The following is a 17,828-nucleotide window of genomic DNA, read 5'->3' as shown; positions in this document are numbered from 1 at the left end:
CAATTAGTGCCGATCTACTTAGCACAGCCTCACCTATGGCTCTAAATTAAAGGTCATTATTATTGAGGAGAGGTCAACAATTCTATAATATATACCAAAAGGATTTTATTTAACAGGGCAATCAGAGAGTGAAAAGTACCCAATCTGCCTGAATATTTGTTGTATTGAGTGTCCTCATTATATCTTTTCTATGAAGCTACATAACTGTAACATGAGGACCTTCATGCATTTACAATTGAAAGTCCTCCTCCATGCCAAAACATTTCGGTCCTCTTTTTGCTTTATTCTGAAAGGGATCCAAAACTTAAGTTACAAGCATATTCTAATTGAGAAATTTTTCATGACAGGTAATTAACTTTTCTTTTATCTCTCCTAAAAAGGTCTAAATTACACCTTGATCGATCGTCTGAAAGCAACTTGGGTTGGGTTGGGTTTGGGTGGGTCTGTCGATCAATGAGCCAGGTCTTAAAGGGACACACATGCAACTGAATTAGCTGTCAAAAGCACAAGGAAACATAGGCTTTCATTATGCAACATGTATGAAAGACAGAAGCTTCTTGCATGCCGTGAATTCTTGCGTTAAAAAAGAAGGCATATTAAACTCGATCTCATCATGGAAAAGGTTAAAAGGTAAAAATCATGGTTTCTCCTTTTAATCTCGCCATAGATAGTTATCATTTATCTTTCCATTACAAGATCATCCTTCCAATTAAAGTAAAGTAGAATATTAGTTCTACTCCTTTATTTTAGATCTGCTGTTTCCTTTACCAATGAACATTAAGTAGGTGCAGTGCAGGCTAATATATGTCGGTGGAAAGAGACGGAGATATCACTTTTTTCTATACTCGGTCAATAGCGCAATGACATACGAGATAATTTTTTCACGTGTCCTTATATTATTGATTGAGGATGACAAAGTAGCTAGTATTATCCCGTTATAAACCTATATATATATTGGTTAAAAGAAAAATCATTTCGTAAGTATCGATGGATAAGAAAGATGGGCAATACCTAAGTACATGTCTGAAAATACAAGTTGGTAGATGGAATGCCTTTTATGAATCCTATTTGGGAACATTCAAGCAATGATGATGCAGGTGAGGTGTATAAAATACAAGTTGGTAGGTCGTATGTCATCCAATGTGGACATGAATACAAGAAGGGGATGCAGCAGTTCTTGTGAAACAGACAGCACCATCTGTCTAAAAAATGTAAACTCATCATCATTTGTTACTAGTGTGAAATATTAATCTCTAACATCGTTCAACAAATACTACACCTTAATCAAAAGGAAAAGTGTTGGGGACTGCGTGAACCCTTTGTGGTTGTAGAGGTTGTTTTTGTTTTGTCTATCTATATTAATTCCTCTTTTGATGGAAAATGAGATGATGTTTAATTAAGGTGGAACTTAATTGTTAATTGAGTGTGGTTAAAGGTAATGCTCTTCTGTCCGACCAAAATTAAAAGGTTTCGTGCATGTGTGTTAATTTGTCATGTGAAATAGTACGAATAGCTAGCGATAGGGTTGAACAGATGAAGTCAAGCTTAGGGAGCAAGCTAGGATATGATTACCTTACTAATTATGATTAGCGGTTTTTAATTTGTTAAAGGCTTCCATCCAAATCCAACTTAAACATTGCGATTTACGGCAGACCGAATGAAAATGCGTGCCATGCACTAAATCTGCATGTGTAGTGTGGTGTGACACCGACAGCTATAGCTTGCATAATATGGTTCATAAAAATGGCGAGCTAATAATTCTAACTTTGGCAATTGGTTTCACAGACTTTGCCTGCCTGCACTGCATGTCGGATTGTTTGATAATTGCTGACAAAGAAACTCATTTCATTTGTGCTCTCAACTCTCACCTACAGCTAATTTATTTATTTTATTTATTTTATGAGAACAAGCAGAATTTCATTAATAAGAGATGTGAATACACTTTAGATGGAGGTTCTTGCATTCAGGAAAAATATATTCAACAAGACGGTGAGTAATATTAACTATTATAAATTCAAGCCTAGCTCACTCAGAGTTGACAAATAGAATATCAAGAAGACCCTTTACAGCACCAGTGCTACAGAAAGACCATGAGAACAACTGATTTTGCATGAGCTCACCTACCGCTAATTAATTGTGACTAATGATTTGGTTAAATTATTTGTAACTCGATATGTATGGATACACAAAACAAAATCCACATGTATATATTCAGAGTAGAATTATATGCACAATTAATGTGCTTTGTTTATCCAGATTGTCTCAGAATATTACACCAGGCCCGTCCAAGACCAGCCTATTTAATTAATTAACTAATTCATGTTGCCATCAATAATTATTGTCATTTTGACAAGAGCTTTGGGAAGATAAATAGCAAGGCTAAAGCTAACACACTTGTTGGGGAGGGGAGATAAATATAATTATAATAATTATAATAACACACTTGTCACTGAGACATGTGCGTTTCACGTAGATTAGAGTAAACAATGATTTAAGTATGTATATAAATAACTTTCCAATTAAAGTGATTGTTGTAATTGCAGAATATTTTAGTATCTCAGGTGAATTTAATTTCTATTAATCTTACCGATTGTTTGATTGTATAATCAAGTATGTACCTTTTTATCAATAGTACTAATCAGTATTAATATATAAATGTTGACACATATGAAGTTATTGAAGCGAATAAGTAGTAATTATATAAGTTTATACTCTTGGGTAAAGAAGAGAGTTAAAATGATTTTTTATTTACGTGAAAAGTTTTATAATATCAAATGAGAGAGAGAGAGAGAGAGAGAGAGAGAGAGAGAGAGAGAGAATATGCAAAGTATCACACTAATTCTATTCGAAGAAAACATCATTTGTAGGTTACCTTCTACGTGTACGCTAAGTCAATAAACACATACACACGTAACTTCCACTAAAAGAGGACAAAACCTCTGGGATAGCATTGCTGCATTGTTTTGCTCTTTCCAACCAATTATGCTATGCCGACCAATTATGCTTATACCAAATAAAAAAGTTATCAAGCGTGGCAGCGTGATTGGCTGGTTTGTTTTGTTTTGACTTTCTTTTAACTGATGAAACCTATGGCCATGTCGTTTTTGCTTTTGGTTTTTGTCCCTCTCTTTTTCCTCCTTTTATGAAGTCATCAGTTCAAATACAGCATACAGTCAAAACGACAAAAATCACGTGGGTAACAACAGGGAACTCAACAAGACAGCCTGAGAAAATCACACGACAAAGGAACTCCAAATTAACCAGCTGACGACTATCAGAAAGAAGCAAAGTAACGAGCTGAAATTTTATATCATTTATTCTTACGTTGTGTGGTGACAAAATGAACATGAAAAAGAATCGAACACATCTGCTTAATTTCCTATCCATTTCCCCTTCTTCTCATCTAATCTAACCAAAAAATAAGGAAATTTTTGCTACAAAGATCATACATGCCATGCCACTGAGAAGCAGAAGGCAGAGCAGCTTTTTTCTACAGGACACATTCAAAAACTTGTTACAGCTACACAGCAAAAATCCGAAAATCTTGTTGATCCCACTCATCTGTCTCAGATATAATATACACCGTGTAATTGCTTTTGAATGTCTGGGCTGCTTTCAATCTGATTAAATTGACTCACCAATACTATCTCAACAATGCTTACACTTTGGTTGGTCACTCCCCTCTCACTTGATTTGTGCCTTCTCCAGAAACTTTTGTATCCACAGTGGTCGTGGAAGTTCATACTTCAACAGAATCCTGAAAATATAAAAAATTTGGCAATTGCTAATCAAAAGGTAAGCCCAAAATAATGCAAGCATACGTATGATATGTTAATAATACACCTGTTTTTTTTTTCTTTTTATCAAGTCGAAAAATTGTAATACAGAGGCAATCACTAATCGGAAGTCTAAAGTAATGATGCAATGCAGAGTACAATATTTCAAAGCATACTTCCGAATACCTTTCCGTCTCCTTGACTCCCATCCGACTTCTGCTCATCCCTCCTTTCAGCCTCTAAATTAGCAGAAACTTCACTGTTTTCCATCTTCAACACAGACACTGTGTTGTGATCTTCTTTCAAGTCCTGTATAGACCGATCACCATTCACAGAAACTCCAACATCAGAGGCACTATGGGTTGTAGTCTGAGAATGACGTTCTTCACTCTTTTGAACAACTAATTCAACTGCAGCTCCATTTTCATTATCAAATAATCTGGCTTCTCCCTCATGTCGCTCATTAGTTATTTGAGCTCCCTTTGCTGCTGCCTCTTCAACTTTTCTCTTTTCTTCTTCTCTTTGTTGTTTTCTCCGAGCTTCTTGCTCCTTTATCATTTTAAATCTGGAATATCTCAACAGATTAAGACTGAAATAGTAAAGTGCGGCAAAAACATAGAGAAATGGCTGGAAGGACTATTAACCTTTCACCAGGCCGTAGACCCTCTGGCGTCAACTTTTCTTCTTGTCTGGTATCCTTTTGTGTTAACTTTAATTCAGAGACAGACTTTTGAATTTGGGGTTCATCTTCCTTGATAAAATTATCACTTAATTGACTAATTGGATTTTTTGCACCCCCAAATTTTTGAAGCCATACTTGTTGTGCTGTGGTCAGTATGTTATTTGTGAACCTGTATAAACACATCTCAAAGATGTAAGATAACATAGGCAGGACTATCACCAAAAAAGAAAGTTTCCACTGTCTTCATGATACAGATTTATGATTCACTACAATTCCAAAAAATGCAAAAAATAACTTCAATGGTGTTCATAAAACAAAAGGGTTTTACATCTGCTCACCAATAGAGACTAAGACCAGAAGGCACTGAAAGAGCAAAATAACCAATCATTAAAGGAAGAAACTTGGTAATAACTTGAGAGCTCTTCATGTTTGGATCGTTACTCTGAAAGTTATAACAAGTGTTAATTAATAAACAAAAAGGATGACACAAAAAGAATAATAAATAATAAATCTGACTCAAATAAGAAATCACTGTATCAAGAAGATTAGACCCTAGAAGTGCTAAGTTTATCTAACCAGGTCAATTTGGACCAGGGAAATCACTGACCTGTGATGGCTGCATGATTTGAACAGATATGTACTGTGAGACAACCAGCAAAACAGGCAAGGCAAGATATGCCAAGGTGTCTGACCATCCAAGGGGTGGATGGCCATCCTGAGAAATTTAACAGCAACCAAAGTAAATCCAAATTCCACAAATCATAGGTGGGTAGAAATCAGATATCTATTAAAGCAAGCATCACAACCATCAACTTTCAAGTGCATTGAAAATATCCTTAAATAAAAAGACACATTTAAGAGTAGGACACCAGAAACAGGAAACAGAGCAATTTGAGATTTGTAAAAAGCTATAATGAGCAGAAGTGTTCAGTTACAAGAACTTTGAGTTTGAACCAAATAGCTACTTAGTTTCAAGGCAAAACTTGTTAGATAGAATGTTTTGGGCAATATCTAGAGACAAATGGAGTGTTTTAGCTTGAAGTGAAGACACTCACTACAAATGGAAAGAGCCAAGAGATGCCACTTCCATTTTGTCGAGCAGCAACTGTTGTAGGACCGGCCAAGGAGGGTATCCAGAAGAAGCCTTCTGTAAGGAGTCCCTTAATAAAAGAAATGTTAAACAGTTATGCAGAGTTGAAGGAGAATCCCTTAATAAAAGAAATGTTAAACAGTTATGCAGAGTTGAAGGAGATAAGGGGAGAAAAATGGAAGTTTCTAAGATTCAATGAAGACAAATATGAAGCTGGTACCTCATCTGCCACATTTGAAAGAGCTCTATATAACCCAATCCATACTGGGATTGTTGCAAGCGTAGGCAGGCATCCTGGCACAAATAGCAGAATTATAAGATGGAGCAATAAATTAAATTTTAGAAATTACAGTTTCGAAAGAAACTATACCTGCCAAAGGGTTTATGCCAGCTAATTTATACAATCGAGCAGTTTCAAGTTGAATTCTCTCCTACAAGTAAAAGTTTATAACTTGAGCTCATCAACATCAAAGATTCAATCAATAATGAACGGTTACATTTGAAACAATGTGAAAGAAAGATGGTATGAATTGCAATTTGCACCTGATCCCCAGCATAGCGTTCTTGTACAGCTTTCACTTGAGGTTGCAAGGACCGCATAGCCATGGCAGACTCAACCTGTTTCTTGGTCAACGGGAAGGTAGCAGCTTTAACAAGGAGGGTCAAGAGTATGATGGCGAAACCATATGAGTAGGGAACGTGCACAGCAGAGAGCCCATCTTTCAAAAACTTGAGAACGGTTTCAAGGTAATTGGTAATCCCAGAAAGCCAATCACTGCTCTGTTTCGTTGTACTCACGCTCTCCGTCGACGACGAAGCTGACACCGCCGCATCCGCCACCGTGTAAAGCAAGCTCTCGGCTCTGTCATACAGCTCCTTCAAGACAGCTCCGGCGTCTTCCGGTTCGGGAATCAGACCGGGGCCGAAGCCAAGCCGAGCCACGGCTAGCGAGCCGCGGAGGAAGGGCTTGGGTTGCGAGAAGCCGTAGTGGTGGTGAGTTCGAGGGAGGAGAGGGTTCGGGGGCTTCGGAGTTGGGGCAAGGACAAGGCTTGGTCGAAACGAGGATAAAGTAGCCATTTTTGAAGGGGATTGGGATTCGAATTTGAGAAATTAGAAACCCTAGGAGCTGGAGCTGGTGCAGAGAGCTGAGTGTGGGTTTAGCATGTCTTGCTTGTCGACGACTGACTGTTTGGATATGCGATTCATGCGAATGAGGATGAACCGGAAAGGTCGGCTGGGCTTTCCACTTTCCAATTTTACGGGACTCTTTGTGGCAAATTGACCAGAACGGCGAAATATCTCTATAGAACGACTTGTCGTTTGGCTCTCACCTATTGGTTTTGGTTGTGAGCTTTGGGCTTTGGCTCTCCTTCTATGCTTCAAGTTTCAAGTTTCAACTACTGCCCCCTTTGACAGCCATCCATGGTGATTGATGGCAAAAACCCAAACTAGATGTTCAAAGGCTTGGCATAGGCCCATGATATTGAATATTTGTTCTAGCTATAGACTTCATCACACATCAACGTAATGTTATTAATTCACATGTTATAATACGGATGAATAAAATGATTTATATTTCATAGAGCTAAAGTATAATGTTAATAAATAAAAACGCTTTATCATAACGCGAGTGAATTGATAGTACTATCTGTTACATTAAAAAATTTCTCAACTTTTCAAGTGACCTACCATTTCATGCTAATTAAGTTGTTGAATTTGGAAGGAATAGAGGTTAGGGGATCATGTATGTATCTAGACCATTCTAGAGCCTCATGAGTAACAAAGAACTTAACAAATTTGTGGTTTAGCTACCAAAAAAACTCTGTTTACAAGAAGAGATAAGAAAATGTTGTGGGGTATGAATATGAGGTTCTTGTTTCACCAATCAAACTCTGTAGATAAGAAAAGAATCCACATAACACAGTTCTATTGGATCCCATTGCCCTGACTTTGCCCCACATCTATATTTTCCACATTTCCCCACTACAACCAACCATTGAAGCCCATCATCTGATCTCACTGCCTTTACCAATCCCAATCCCTCTGCACACCTGAACATCAAGCAACCAAGCAAGCAATCCAAGCTCTCCACAGAAGCACTAAATCAATGGCAGCAACCATGGCCACAATGGCAATAATCAATGCCAAGTGCATGAGCATGAACACCCCCAAGGTCGTCACCAAGCTAACCACAAAACCTACCTCCCTTCTCTCACTTCAAAACCTCCCAAAAGGCCTAACCTCCTCAAAACCAGTTGAAATTCCCAGCATCAACATGTCACCTTTGGCCAGCACAGCAATTGCTGGAGCCATCTTCTCCACCTTGAGCTCCTCTGACCCTGCCATGGCTGCTCAACAGATTGCCCAAATAGCCGAAGGCGACAACCGTGGCCTTGCTCTTCTGCTACCCCTCATTCCAGCCATAGCTTGGGTTCTCTTCAACATCTTCCAGCCAGCCCTGAACCAGATCAACCGCATGCAGAACAAAGGGGTCATCGTGGGGCTTGGGCTTGGTGGGTTGGCTGCATCCGGATTCATTTCGACACCACTTGCCTCAGCCAGTGAAATTGCCATGCTTGCTGCTGATGCTCCTGCTAATGACAACAGGGGCCAGCTCTTGCTGTTTGTGGTTGCTCCTGCCATTCTTTGGGTCCTCTACAACATTCTACAACCGGCTTTGAACCAAATCAACAAGATGAGGTCTTAGTGAGATGGGAAATGGTCAAGGGTGCGATGGCACAATGTTAATTAATTTAATTACTTGTAATATTGCACCTTTTGTTAATGGGATTAATTAATATTATCTCTTTTCATATTAGCATATATTTTTTCTCTCTCTGTTTATATGCTAGCCCAAGTGTTCAGAGATATATTTTATTATCAGTAGGGTTTGGTGTGTAACTACTGTGTATTATCATATATATAATTCAGAGGTTTTCACAAATTAAATATAATATACTAGCAATATCTATCAACTCTGTATCAATTCAATTCTAATCGTATTTCACAAATCACACTAACTTTCTTCTTTTTTTGGGGCTTGATCCGCAAAAACAACTAAATGTTGGAATAAAGTTCATATCCAATAAGAATTTGGTCATCACAGTTGTTTGGGATTTGCTAGGATTCAGGTAAGATTAGAATTCAATTGGGACTAGTAGCTAGTCCCAGTGTCTATATATGGAATCAAATATTACAATCCTTAACGCACCGGGACTAATACCAACAATAGAAGGGGGTTTAATTTTTCTGTGGATTTAGTTTAGAGTTATAGGCATATAATTAAGGTTTATCTTGTGGATTTGTTGATGAATAGAACTCTGTTTTCTCTCTTTTTGGCTTTCTCTCGATGTTTAACACATGAAATGGAGGGACGTGACTGATGTTTATCACTTTGATTCGTGCCGCCTGCATGCGCACTCACATACCACGTCTCCCTTTCTCGTTGGTTGCTTCATTTACAATAATCTTTCCTGGTCGTTTTCTAAAGAGAAAGTAAAGTTAAATATAATATAAATTAATCTTCCTTAACACCATGTTGCTTGCCTTTTCATATTAATTAATAACATATAGTTTTGTTGCTTGGTCCATTTTACTCATGCAATAAGGACATCTAACTATATTTTGTTCCATAGCCAAATATATAAAATGAAAGGCAAGCCATCGACCCAATAAGGAGGTTTAAATATGTCATATGTAACTCTTTCCATCATCCATCTGTTAAAATACAACTTGAACACATATAAAAACAAATCAACTTCTTTTTTCTTTTTTTTTCTTTTTTTTTGGGTCTAAACCATGAGGTGGTCCTGGATGGGCCCCAACTATGGGTGGCACTTTTAAGCCTTAACCACAACCCAGATTAATCCCCACTCACACCAGGTCGGCCCATCATTTTACTCATGCAATAAGGACATCTAACTATATTTTGTTCCATAGCCAAATATATAAAATGAAAGGCAAGCCATCGACCCAATAAGGAGGTTTAAATATGTCATATGTAACTCTTTCCATCATCCATCTGTTAAAATACAACTTGAACACATATAAAAACAAATCAACTTCTTTTTTCTTTTTTTTTCTTTTTTTTTGGGTCTAAACCATGAGGTGGTCCTGGATGGGCCCCAACTATGGGTGGCACTTTTAAGCCTTAACCACAACCCAGATTAATCCCCACTCACACCAGGTCGGCCCATAAGGGGTAAAGTGTTGGCCAAAGTGGTGACTCCGTACGAGAGCAGGGATCGAACCATTGACCTCTCTTAAGGAATGAGAGTGCCGAACCACTCACACCAACCACTTTGGTTAACTTCTTTTTTCTTTTTTGACCGAATGTGACGTTACTCTTTTTTATTTTTGATCATAAGCATAACATTACTTTACCCTTTATATATTCACTAGTTTACCTTTACCTAGGAAACAAATACTACAGTAACGATGCTTCTCTGTTAAGGACAAGTCCCGATGATTTGGAAGGTTTATATCTGCAGCTCAATCTTTACCCTTTCTTTTCTCTCTTTCTTTTTTCTTTCTCTCCGCCAATTTTCTTCTTCTCTCTTCCAATCTGTGCAACTCAATCCCTCATGGCAATATCTACAGCATAAGGATGTGGTTGTTGTAGAGCACAGTGATAAGAGGGCAATGTTGGTTTGTGATCGTGAAACAAGAGAGAGGGAGACTGTGCAAATTTTTTATTTATTTTGATTTTCATAAAAGGGTAAATTTGAAAAGAAAAAGCCAACTTGTATGACATATTAATGACATAATTTAAAGTGTAAAAAAATGACACGTGTTATGATTAGAAGAGAAAGAGTCCAAAAGAGAAAGTTGGAGAAAACTTTGCTAGGATTCCCCCATATATCTCATCTCCTTCTCCTCAACGAATTGGAAAGTTCATGCAGGGACAACATGAAAACCAGCACTCAACCAAAACTTCTCACTTTCAAATACGTGTTTCTCTCTCTCCTTCTCACTCTCCCCATTCTCCTTCTTGTCCTCCGTCTTCAACCTCAAAACCTCCACTGGACCGCCGCCGCACCTGGTAACATCCGCCCGCCAACCGTACCCAACATAACCACCCGAGGCATCCGAATCCGACCCGGCTACACCTCGTACGAAGCCTACATCCAGCGCCAGGTCAACAAGACCCTCAACCCTAGGCTGCGACAAGTTTGGATCACCCGCGACTGGGACCGGAAGATCCAAGTCTTCTCCCAATTCTTCCAGCACCTAAAGCGCCGGAGCCTCCTCTCCAACGACTCCAAATCCCTCTGCATCGGCGCACGAGTCGGCCAGGAGGTCGAGGCGCTGCGCCGAGTCGGCGTGTCCGACTCAGTCGGCATCGACCTCGTGCCCTACCCGCCGCTGGTCGTGAAAGGGGACTTCCACAACCAGCCCTTTCGCAACGACACCTTCGACTTCGAGTTCTCCAACGTGTTCGACCACGCGCTGTTGCCGGACAAGTTCGTTGCAGAGATTGAGCGGACGTTGAAGCCACGTGGCATCTGCGTTCTACACGTGGCGGTTGCAAGGCGGACGGATAAGTACTCGGCCAATGACCTGTTTAGTATCAAGCCGTTGGTGGAGATGTTTCGGAGGTCTGAGTTGGTTCAGGTTAGGGAGATTGACGGGTTTGGGGCTAACACGGAGGCGGTTTTTATGAAACGGGAAACGGGATACGGGGAACACATCCAACGGTCTTGATTGACCCAAAATTGCCTCTCTCTCTCTCTCTGCAAATATTTGCAATATATTATTCACTTCAATTTGTTTTTTTTAAAAAAATCTCTCATTTAATTTGGTAGAATTACTATGATGTGTGCATATAGAGACGTGTATTAGACAAAAAAGATTGATCCGTTTGTCATTTTATGCTCGTTGAATTGATCGAATGAATCAAATTTTGCCATCAAAATCATCAAATTTATTGTCTAAAGGATAGATATGCTTTGATTTTTAATTAATTAATTAATTATAATCAAAAGGGCATTCGAACTTTGGATATGTTGCAGGCTACTAGAATGATGATATACATTGATTATTTTTATTTTGGAGTATTTTTTGGAGAACCTTTTTTTTTATATAAAGAAGGGCGATAATATACTAAACTCACACACTACAAGAATACCACAACTCGAACCCAAGACCTTTCCTGGGTGGAGTATTTTAAGGCTAATAAAGTTTGTATATATTTAGTGGGTCAATTGGAATATACCATGCCACCAACTATGTGCTCAATCAATGGTGCATTAAAAAAGAAGGTTAATGGGAACATGAAAGATGGAGCCAATTATTGTCTTTTGCTTAAATCGAAATTCTCCTTTGATTTGAAAAAGGATTAGAACAAATTGTAGATTAGAAAGCTGGGATCCAATTGTAATGGCCCCAATGCATGATTTTGTTGGCTAGTAGCATAACATAAAGCTAAAAACTAACGGTGCTACTAATTGCCTAGTAAACCGAGGAACAAACTGTATTTGGCTACTTCTTTACGGGACAAATCGTGATACAAAAGAGCACTTTGGTGCGTGCATCCTTAATTATATAGTCAAATAAGCTGTTACTACTTGCGGGCCGAAAAATAGAACTCTTTGATTCGTAACAAAACTGCTGCACACTTGCACAGCTACAGCAAATGAAAAAGAAAAAAGCTCCAGGACTTGGGAGGGTAAATAGGAAAACATACAAGACAATTCAAAAAACTAGGTTCAAAAAACTAGGAGATAGGCTGACTGTCTGGAACAATTTCATCATCCTCCGGCGGTGATTGTGACGCTGTAAGTTTAGCCTTCTTGAATGTGCTTGAACTTTTAGCCAATTCAGTCCATTTCAGGTCCTTTATGCCTGAAGAGCTGCTATAGAACAATACATGAAAAGACTCAGATGACGAGAACGAAAAACTTCGAAAAAATTCATATATAAAAAAAAAAGCACTTGGAAAGAAACAATAATGCTTCTTAGTTCTTAGCAAAGAATCCCCATTACACTTACAATTTTTTTCTTCTCAAAGAGGCATAATTCGTAACAAACTTACCATGATTTTATCAAGCTACTCCCGCCAGCCTTTCCTGTGGAAAAATGCAATGTGTCAGATAAGGAAGTCATAAACTAAAAACTGCAGCAGGTTCCAATAATCCAAGACAGGAATTCTTTTTAAAGTTACCGCTTCTTGGCGAGCTCATATCTGCATTGCTCTCCCCATCTGAGTAGCTAGATGACGATGAATAATCTGACGGAGTTTGGGTGCTTGCTTGTGAAACGTCAACTTCGTCTTCATCTTCAGAACTTCCACTACTGTCATCCTTGAATATTGTCCTTGGTATAGCTGACAACTTTTTGTTTTGTGAGCTGTTTACAACTTCCCCATGATCAATACCAGAAGCTTTTCCACTGGCCACACGAGTTCGGTTCACACCTGATTGACGCTTGTTACCCATCTTATTTTGGTCAGCTTTATTGTTTGATTTTTCCAAGTTAGGATTTGATACAGAAGAAACTTCTTTCTTTTTTCCTGTACGAGTATTGGTCCCAGAAACAATGGCAACACTGTGCTTTCGAGCCGCTTCAGAAACGGAATTCATCTTACGGGACACATCAGATGATGGAGCCTTAGTCCCAGTTTTAGAAACTTTCTTTGGAACCTTTTTTTCATCCTGAGGCATAACGTCATCACCCTTGGATAGTGATCCTTGTGGTTGTATGGAGCTAGAGTTGCAAACTACAGTCTTTCCACCAATCCCTTGGTTTTCATTAGACTTAAGTGGACTTTGCAGATCAGAGAATGGACCGCTTGAATGTACATCCAGCTTTTTTCGCTTCTTTTTATCCTTTGGCTTATTATCTACTCTATTAGTTCCAGTCACCTCTTCGGCATGCACTTCGCCAGAAGCAACAACTTCATGCTGTCGTTGGCTAGGCACTAGATGCTTGTCAAAGTTGACCGTATTGCCATCACAGGAAACTTCCATGTGGTTATCGCCCTCATTAGAACATCCATTTTCAGGAGGGTTACCAGTTACGTTAGCTTCAAGAGGCCTCCCATCGGAAACATGTTCTAGTGCAAGAGAAGGAACTTTAGACTCAATAGACATGGAATTTGATCGTGCAGGGATCAAATCAGTTTCAATCCCATAATCCTTATCAGATTCCAGAGCATTCCCATTTGATTGCTTAACGGGAGTTGTTTTTTCCGACTTACTGTTCCTGCTTGTGTTATCTACTACCTCTGTTTTGTTATCAGTTGTCAATGCTGGTTCCAGAAAGCCAACATTTTCCCCTTCTGCTTGAAAATTTAGGAGGTTTTTTGTCGTGGCACTTTGTTTCCTCTTAGATTTATTTTTCATATTCTGATTCATACTTTCTGCATTTTCTTGACGTTTTCCAATTTGCTCCAAGGTCTCGACCTCATTGCCATCAGGTTTATCCGTTTTCCTAACAAAATGAGTACTCTCCGTTTCCTTTTCTGATACGTCTTTCCCATTTTTCTGAGAAAGATTACTTTCCCCTTCCTTAGTTTTATGACTGGCATGGTCACCAAGTACAACTTCATGAGATTCATCCAAAGAAATGCCATACTCAGAACCTGAGTTAATCTGAGTTTCTCCAGTGGACCCCTTGGTTTTTCTGGTCTTCCTTTGCTTCTTACTAGGAGTAACAGATCCATTTGTATCCAACAATTGAGATGTCACAATTACATTTGCATTGTTCCCATCTCTTTTATCCTGACTGGGCAACTTATGCTTTTCAGCCATCGCCAATACAGAATCCTTTCTGTGTGATGATTCTCTCTCCTCTCCAACTCTTTCAGGCCAATCAGTTCCACCTTCACTGGGAACTTTGACAAGAAGGGGAGGATGACCGTCCAATTTTTCCTTGGCCGTACCACTTTTGCTTTCCACATTGCCAGCATCAGTAATATTATTAACATCTACAAAAGAAACAGTATTAATCTCAGAGAAAAGGCCTTTTTTCCCCCTTCTAAACTAGTTAAGTTCTTGAAAAACTCAATTAGAATGGGAAAATAAACTACACCAGATCACATATCAGTATATAACAAACACAACTTACCTAGTGATGAGGGTACTTCATCATTTTCCCGCAACTCTTGCTCATTGACAGATGCTACATCATCTTCTCCACCAGAATTTTTATCATTAATTCCTGCAGCAGCAACTTTAGATTTCTCTTCCATAACATCTCTTTCGGAAGGAGCAGCAGGAACTACTTGATTGAGAGAACTCGATGATTTCTTTCTCCTTTTCTTGCTCCTGCTGGAACTGTTGGTCAACAAATCAGAAGATTCAGCAGTTACACCATCTAAGATTGCATTTGCATTTTTCTGTTTGTCCCCTAAAGAGAACTCAGATGCAATCTCTGGCTTGGAAGTCTCATTATTAGAATCACAAATCAAGACATTGTTTTCTTTCAGTGAATCCTCAAGACCAGATATGCTTTCAAACTTGCGCTTTTTCTTTGCCGCAGGCTGAGATTGTGAAGCCTCTTCCACTGATGTATTCTTTCTACTCTTGATGTGTTTTCCTGGACCTTCAGTTTCCTCGGATGTATCATTAGTCCCATGAATTCTGGAATCTGACCTGTTATCCATAGTAGAAGCCGAACTCCTGCAAGGTTCTTCCGTGGCATTTTTGTTTTCAATCATCATATCGCATGAAACATCTCTACTCTGATTGCCTGGTGAAATTTCATGAGGTATACTATCTGCATGTGACTGTTCTTTACCAAATCCATGAACTGAAGCGTAGTTTTCTTTTAAATGCACTGTTTCTTTTTTTCTCTGTTTCGTCTTATGTTGTCCTTTCTTTTCAGAAGGTGAAGCTTTTTCCAAAGAGACATTGCGTTGGACATCACTTTCTTTCCTTGAGCTATCTTCCTTGCATTCTTGTGTTGTGGGAAATCTGTATCCCTCACTACATAGTCTGTGGTCCTCCTGTATTTCACGTTCTGGCCTATTAATTGTCTCACGAACTGAAGTTGTGCAATGATCATTATCAGAATGTTTGACCCCTATCTTCAAATTTTGTGAAGTTTCTCTAGCAAAATCAACTGAACCATTCTGGTCAGCAGTAGTAACTTTCTCTTTAGCACGTTCGTTGCCCTCAAGTAGAAATGGGATCGAATCCTCGAAATTGGACAACCTTTTTCTAGGAACATCAGAAGCATCAGCATACAGAAACCAGTTCTTGTTGACCCCACTGAACGCATTTTTAACAAGCATGGAATCTGATAGGTGATAAAAGCATCCTTTCCGCTTTACCTACCAGGCAAACATACAAGTCGTCCTTATACTAAGGCTACATTTCAGACAAAGTAATACACAGTTTATTAAGAAGGCACATATATTATACCTTTAGAGCTTCAACTGTGAAATTCCCCATACTAGTAAAACACGATTGATGTTCATATTCTATTCTCCCTGCACGTCAAATGGCATTTACACAATCACTTATAGTAGGAAAAATGACAAACTTCAAGTCCTGATGCTAATAAAATGGAAGATGATGACTGTTTAAGTGAGTGAATCACATTTTCTTTACCATAAACCACCAACCTAACTCCTTAGATGATACACAAAATCATGACAACCAAATAACACATTGGTTGGCAACTAAAATAATCGCTTATAGATTTCTAAGAATACTTAAAAAGATGAAAACAATGCATTCAATTGGGTATTTTGTGCTAACCAGAATAGTATGAGCTTGCCCAGATTACTTAGGTGACCGTATGATCACGTGACCTTATTACATTACCATACAATAATTTCTCCACAAACATTAACACCCAATTTTCCAATTACAAGTATTTCAAAAGAAATCTTCTCTTTACACAAAGCAACAAAAGCGAATAAAACTTTTAGCTTTGTAGAATGGGAGCTAAACACCATCAGACTATGAGTGAGAATACAAAGAGAAGGAGTGGGATAACATTACTTTTGAGTGCCGAAACGGTGTCGTGGTGGGAGACGGTGACGGCGAGGTGGGTGCCGAGGCTGGTGTCTATGAACACTGTGGCCTCGGAAGCGGAGACCAAACTCGAGTGCTTCCCCATTGGCCTTCACCGAACAAAACCCAGATACCAGAGAGAGTCTGAGAGACTAAGAGAGAGAGAAAGAGACTCCTGGTGTTCTCGGTTGGTTGCGGTCTGTTTGTCTGTAGGTATTTCAATGGCGGCATGCCATGGGGTGTGCCGCTACAACGAACCAGGTTTTACAAGTTTATATCGACGAAGAAGAGGGTGCCCAAAGCGCGCACGGCGTATGTAAGGCGCGCACGTGCTTACGGCCCTGTGCGGTGAAATTCCGGTTTTCAGATTTTATTTTGGGCACAGCCCAAGTTTAATACAAGTCCTCATTTCGTCCTCAACTATTTTGGGCCCTTTGTTTTTTGTTCTGAAAGTAAGCCAATAACCCTAACCTATGGTAAATTTGTAATCAAAACAATTTTTTCAAAACACTATTTTGTTTTTTTTTAATTTTTTCACATTGCACCTTATGTAAGAGCATTTACCCATGTAACGAGATCACCTTATGTAAGAGCATTTACCCATGTAACGAGGTCCTAGGTTTGATTCTACCCTGATGTAGGACGAAATATGGTCACTTATGACACTAGGAAAAGAAGGAAGGCGTATCGTTGGGATTTTCTAATTGATTGAAGAAGAATTGGAGTGAAGAAGAATTGGAGCGAAGAAGTGAAAAGGGACATAGCAGGAATTTGCAGATTTGGCGTCCGAGCTCTGATTAGGACGCAAAATACCATTTCGGAAAGGGAACGACGCCACGAGTCAAACTCACAGCTTTGCTGTGATGTATGATGGATTTTGGCATTCTGAGGTCGTTTGGCCTTCCAAAACCGCATTCAAAGTTTCGTAGTTAATTTTCGGAATAAATTCTGTTTTTCAGTTTTAATGTAATAACTCCCCTAGCAGTTACAAGGGTTGAGAGTTGTGTATTTAGGCAGGTTTGTCTAACGTTTTTGTACACTTCAGATTTTAATACAATTAATCAAAGAGAGTTTCTCTTAATTTTCTGGTGGAATCCAGTTCCCTTGTTACTCAAGGTTTTCGTTTGAAACCTTTATTGCTTGTGCTGCGTCAAGTGGTATCAGAGCGGGTCTCTCCCGTCTCGGTATTATTGGCTTGTCTTATCAGAGTAGGTTTTGCCTGACTCGAGGTGCCTCCAATGGCTCGTCCAGACGAAGAAGATAGGACCCGTGGAGACGGGGAACCAATCACTCTTAGAGAATTTGATGTTGCAGTTGTT

At 39.1% G+C, this 17,828-nt stretch overlaps 4 protein-coding genes across 6 annotated transcripts; 2 read left to right on the top strand and 2 right to left on the bottom strand.

Moving 5' to 3' along the window:
* Positions 1–3,281: 3,281 nt before the first annotated feature.
* Positions 3,282–6,862, bottom strand: ALB4 (OxaA/YidC-like membrane insertion protein). Its single transcript, XM_021962809.2, has 9 exons — positions 6,092–6,862; positions 5,919–5,979; positions 5,769–5,842; positions 5,514–5,618; positions 5,066–5,173; positions 4,797–4,900; positions 4,421–4,627; positions 3,963–4,341; positions 3,282–3,757 (listed from the first exon to the last, which is right to left on the bottom strand). Exons 1-9 carry the CDS (start codon positions 6,623–6,625, stop codon positions 3,740–3,742), a joined length of 1,590 nt encoding a protein of 529 aa, XP_021818501.2. The 5' UTR covers positions 6,626–6,862; the 3' UTR covers positions 3,282–3,739.
* Positions 6,863–7,483: 621 nt separating this feature from the next.
* On the top strand, positions 7,484–8,371 carry PSBY (photosystem II BY). The gene has a single exon (XM_021962826.2). It carries the CDS (start codon positions 7,656–7,658, stop codon positions 8,253–8,255), a length of 600 nt encoding a protein of 199 aa, XP_021818518.2. The 5' UTR covers positions 7,484–7,655; the 3' UTR covers positions 8,256–8,371.
* A 2,036-nt stretch (positions 8,372–10,407) lies between these two features.
* On the top strand, positions 10,408–11,464 carry LOC110760500 (S-adenosyl-L-methionine-dependent methyltransferases superfamily protein). Its single transcript, XM_088247212.1, has one exon. The coding sequence runs from the start codon at positions 10,457–10,459 to the stop codon at positions 11,249–11,251; it is 795 nt and encodes a 264-aa protein (XP_088103338.1). The 5' UTR covers positions 10,408–10,456; the 3' UTR covers positions 11,252–11,464.
* Positions 11,465–12,051: 587 nt separating this feature from the next.
* On the bottom strand, positions 12,052–16,832 carry LOC110760532 (uncharacterized). Of its 3 annotated transcripts, none has more exons than XM_021962811.2 (6): positions 16,498–16,831; positions 15,913–15,980; positions 14,615–15,821; positions 12,711–14,474; positions 12,582–12,615; positions 12,052–12,402 (listed from the first exon to the last, which is right to left on the bottom strand). In XM_021962811.2, exons 1-6 carry the CDS (start codon positions 16,613–16,615, stop codon positions 12,264–12,266), a joined length of 3,330 nt encoding a protein of 1,109 aa, XP_021818503.2. In that variant the 5' UTR covers positions 16,616–16,831; the 3' UTR covers positions 12,052–12,263. The 3 variants fall into 3 exon arrangements, with proteins under 3 accessions (XP_021818503.2, XP_021818504.2, XP_021818505.2); XM_021962812.2 differs by having other exon boundaries at positions 12,052–12,399; XM_021962813.2 differs by having other exon boundaries at positions 12,275–12,402; positions 12,539–12,615; positions 16,498–16,832.
* Between the last annotated feature and the right edge of the window lie 996 nt (positions 16,833–17,828).

The sequence above is a fragment of the Prunus avium genome, chromosome 1 (assembly GCF_965620075.1).
Source record: "Prunus avium chromosome 1, drPruAviu1.hap1.1, whole genome shotgun sequence".
In the NCBI taxonomy this organism is placed as follows: Eukaryota; Viridiplantae; Streptophyta; class Magnoliopsida; order Rosales; family Rosaceae; genus Prunus; species Prunus avium.
The sequence above is the reverse complement of the archived record's forward strand: the minus strand, read 5'-3'. Positions and strand labels throughout refer to the sequence as shown.

Excerpts from the sequence above, each read along its gene's own strand:
- ALB4 (XM_021962809.2), bottom strand. The coding sequence starts at position 6,625 with ATGGCTACTTTATCCTCGTTTCGACCAAGCCTTGTCCTTGCCCCAACT. Across the intron at positions 4,628-4,796 it reads TCTGGTCTTAGTCTCTATTG|GTTCACAAATAACATACTGA; the intron begins GTGAGCAGATGT and ends GTGTTTATACAG. Across the intron at positions 4,342-4,420 it reads GGTCTACGGCCTGGTGAAAG|ATTTAAAATGATAAAGGAGC; the intron begins GTTAATAGTCCT and ends GAGATATTCCAG.
- PSBY (XM_021962826.2), top strand. The coding sequence starts at position 7,656 with ATGGCAGCAACCATGGCCACAATGGCAATAATCAATGCCAAGTGCATG.
- LOC110760500 (XM_088247212.1), top strand. The coding sequence starts at position 10,457 with ATGAAAACCAGCACTCAACCAAAACTTCTCACTTTCAAATACGTGTTT.
- LOC110760532 (XM_021962811.2), bottom strand. The coding sequence starts at position 16,615 with ATGGGGAAGCACTCGAGTTTGGTCTCCGCTTCCGAGGCCACAGTGTTC. Across the intron at positions 15,822-15,912 it reads TCACAGTTGAAGCTCTAAAG|GTAAAGCGGAAAGGATGCTT; the intron begins GTATAATATATG and ends TTTGCCTGGTAG. Across the intron at positions 14,475-14,614 it reads TGAAGTACCCTCATCACTAG|ATGTTAATAATATTACTGAT; the intron begins GTAAGTTGTGTT and ends TTTCTTTTGTAG.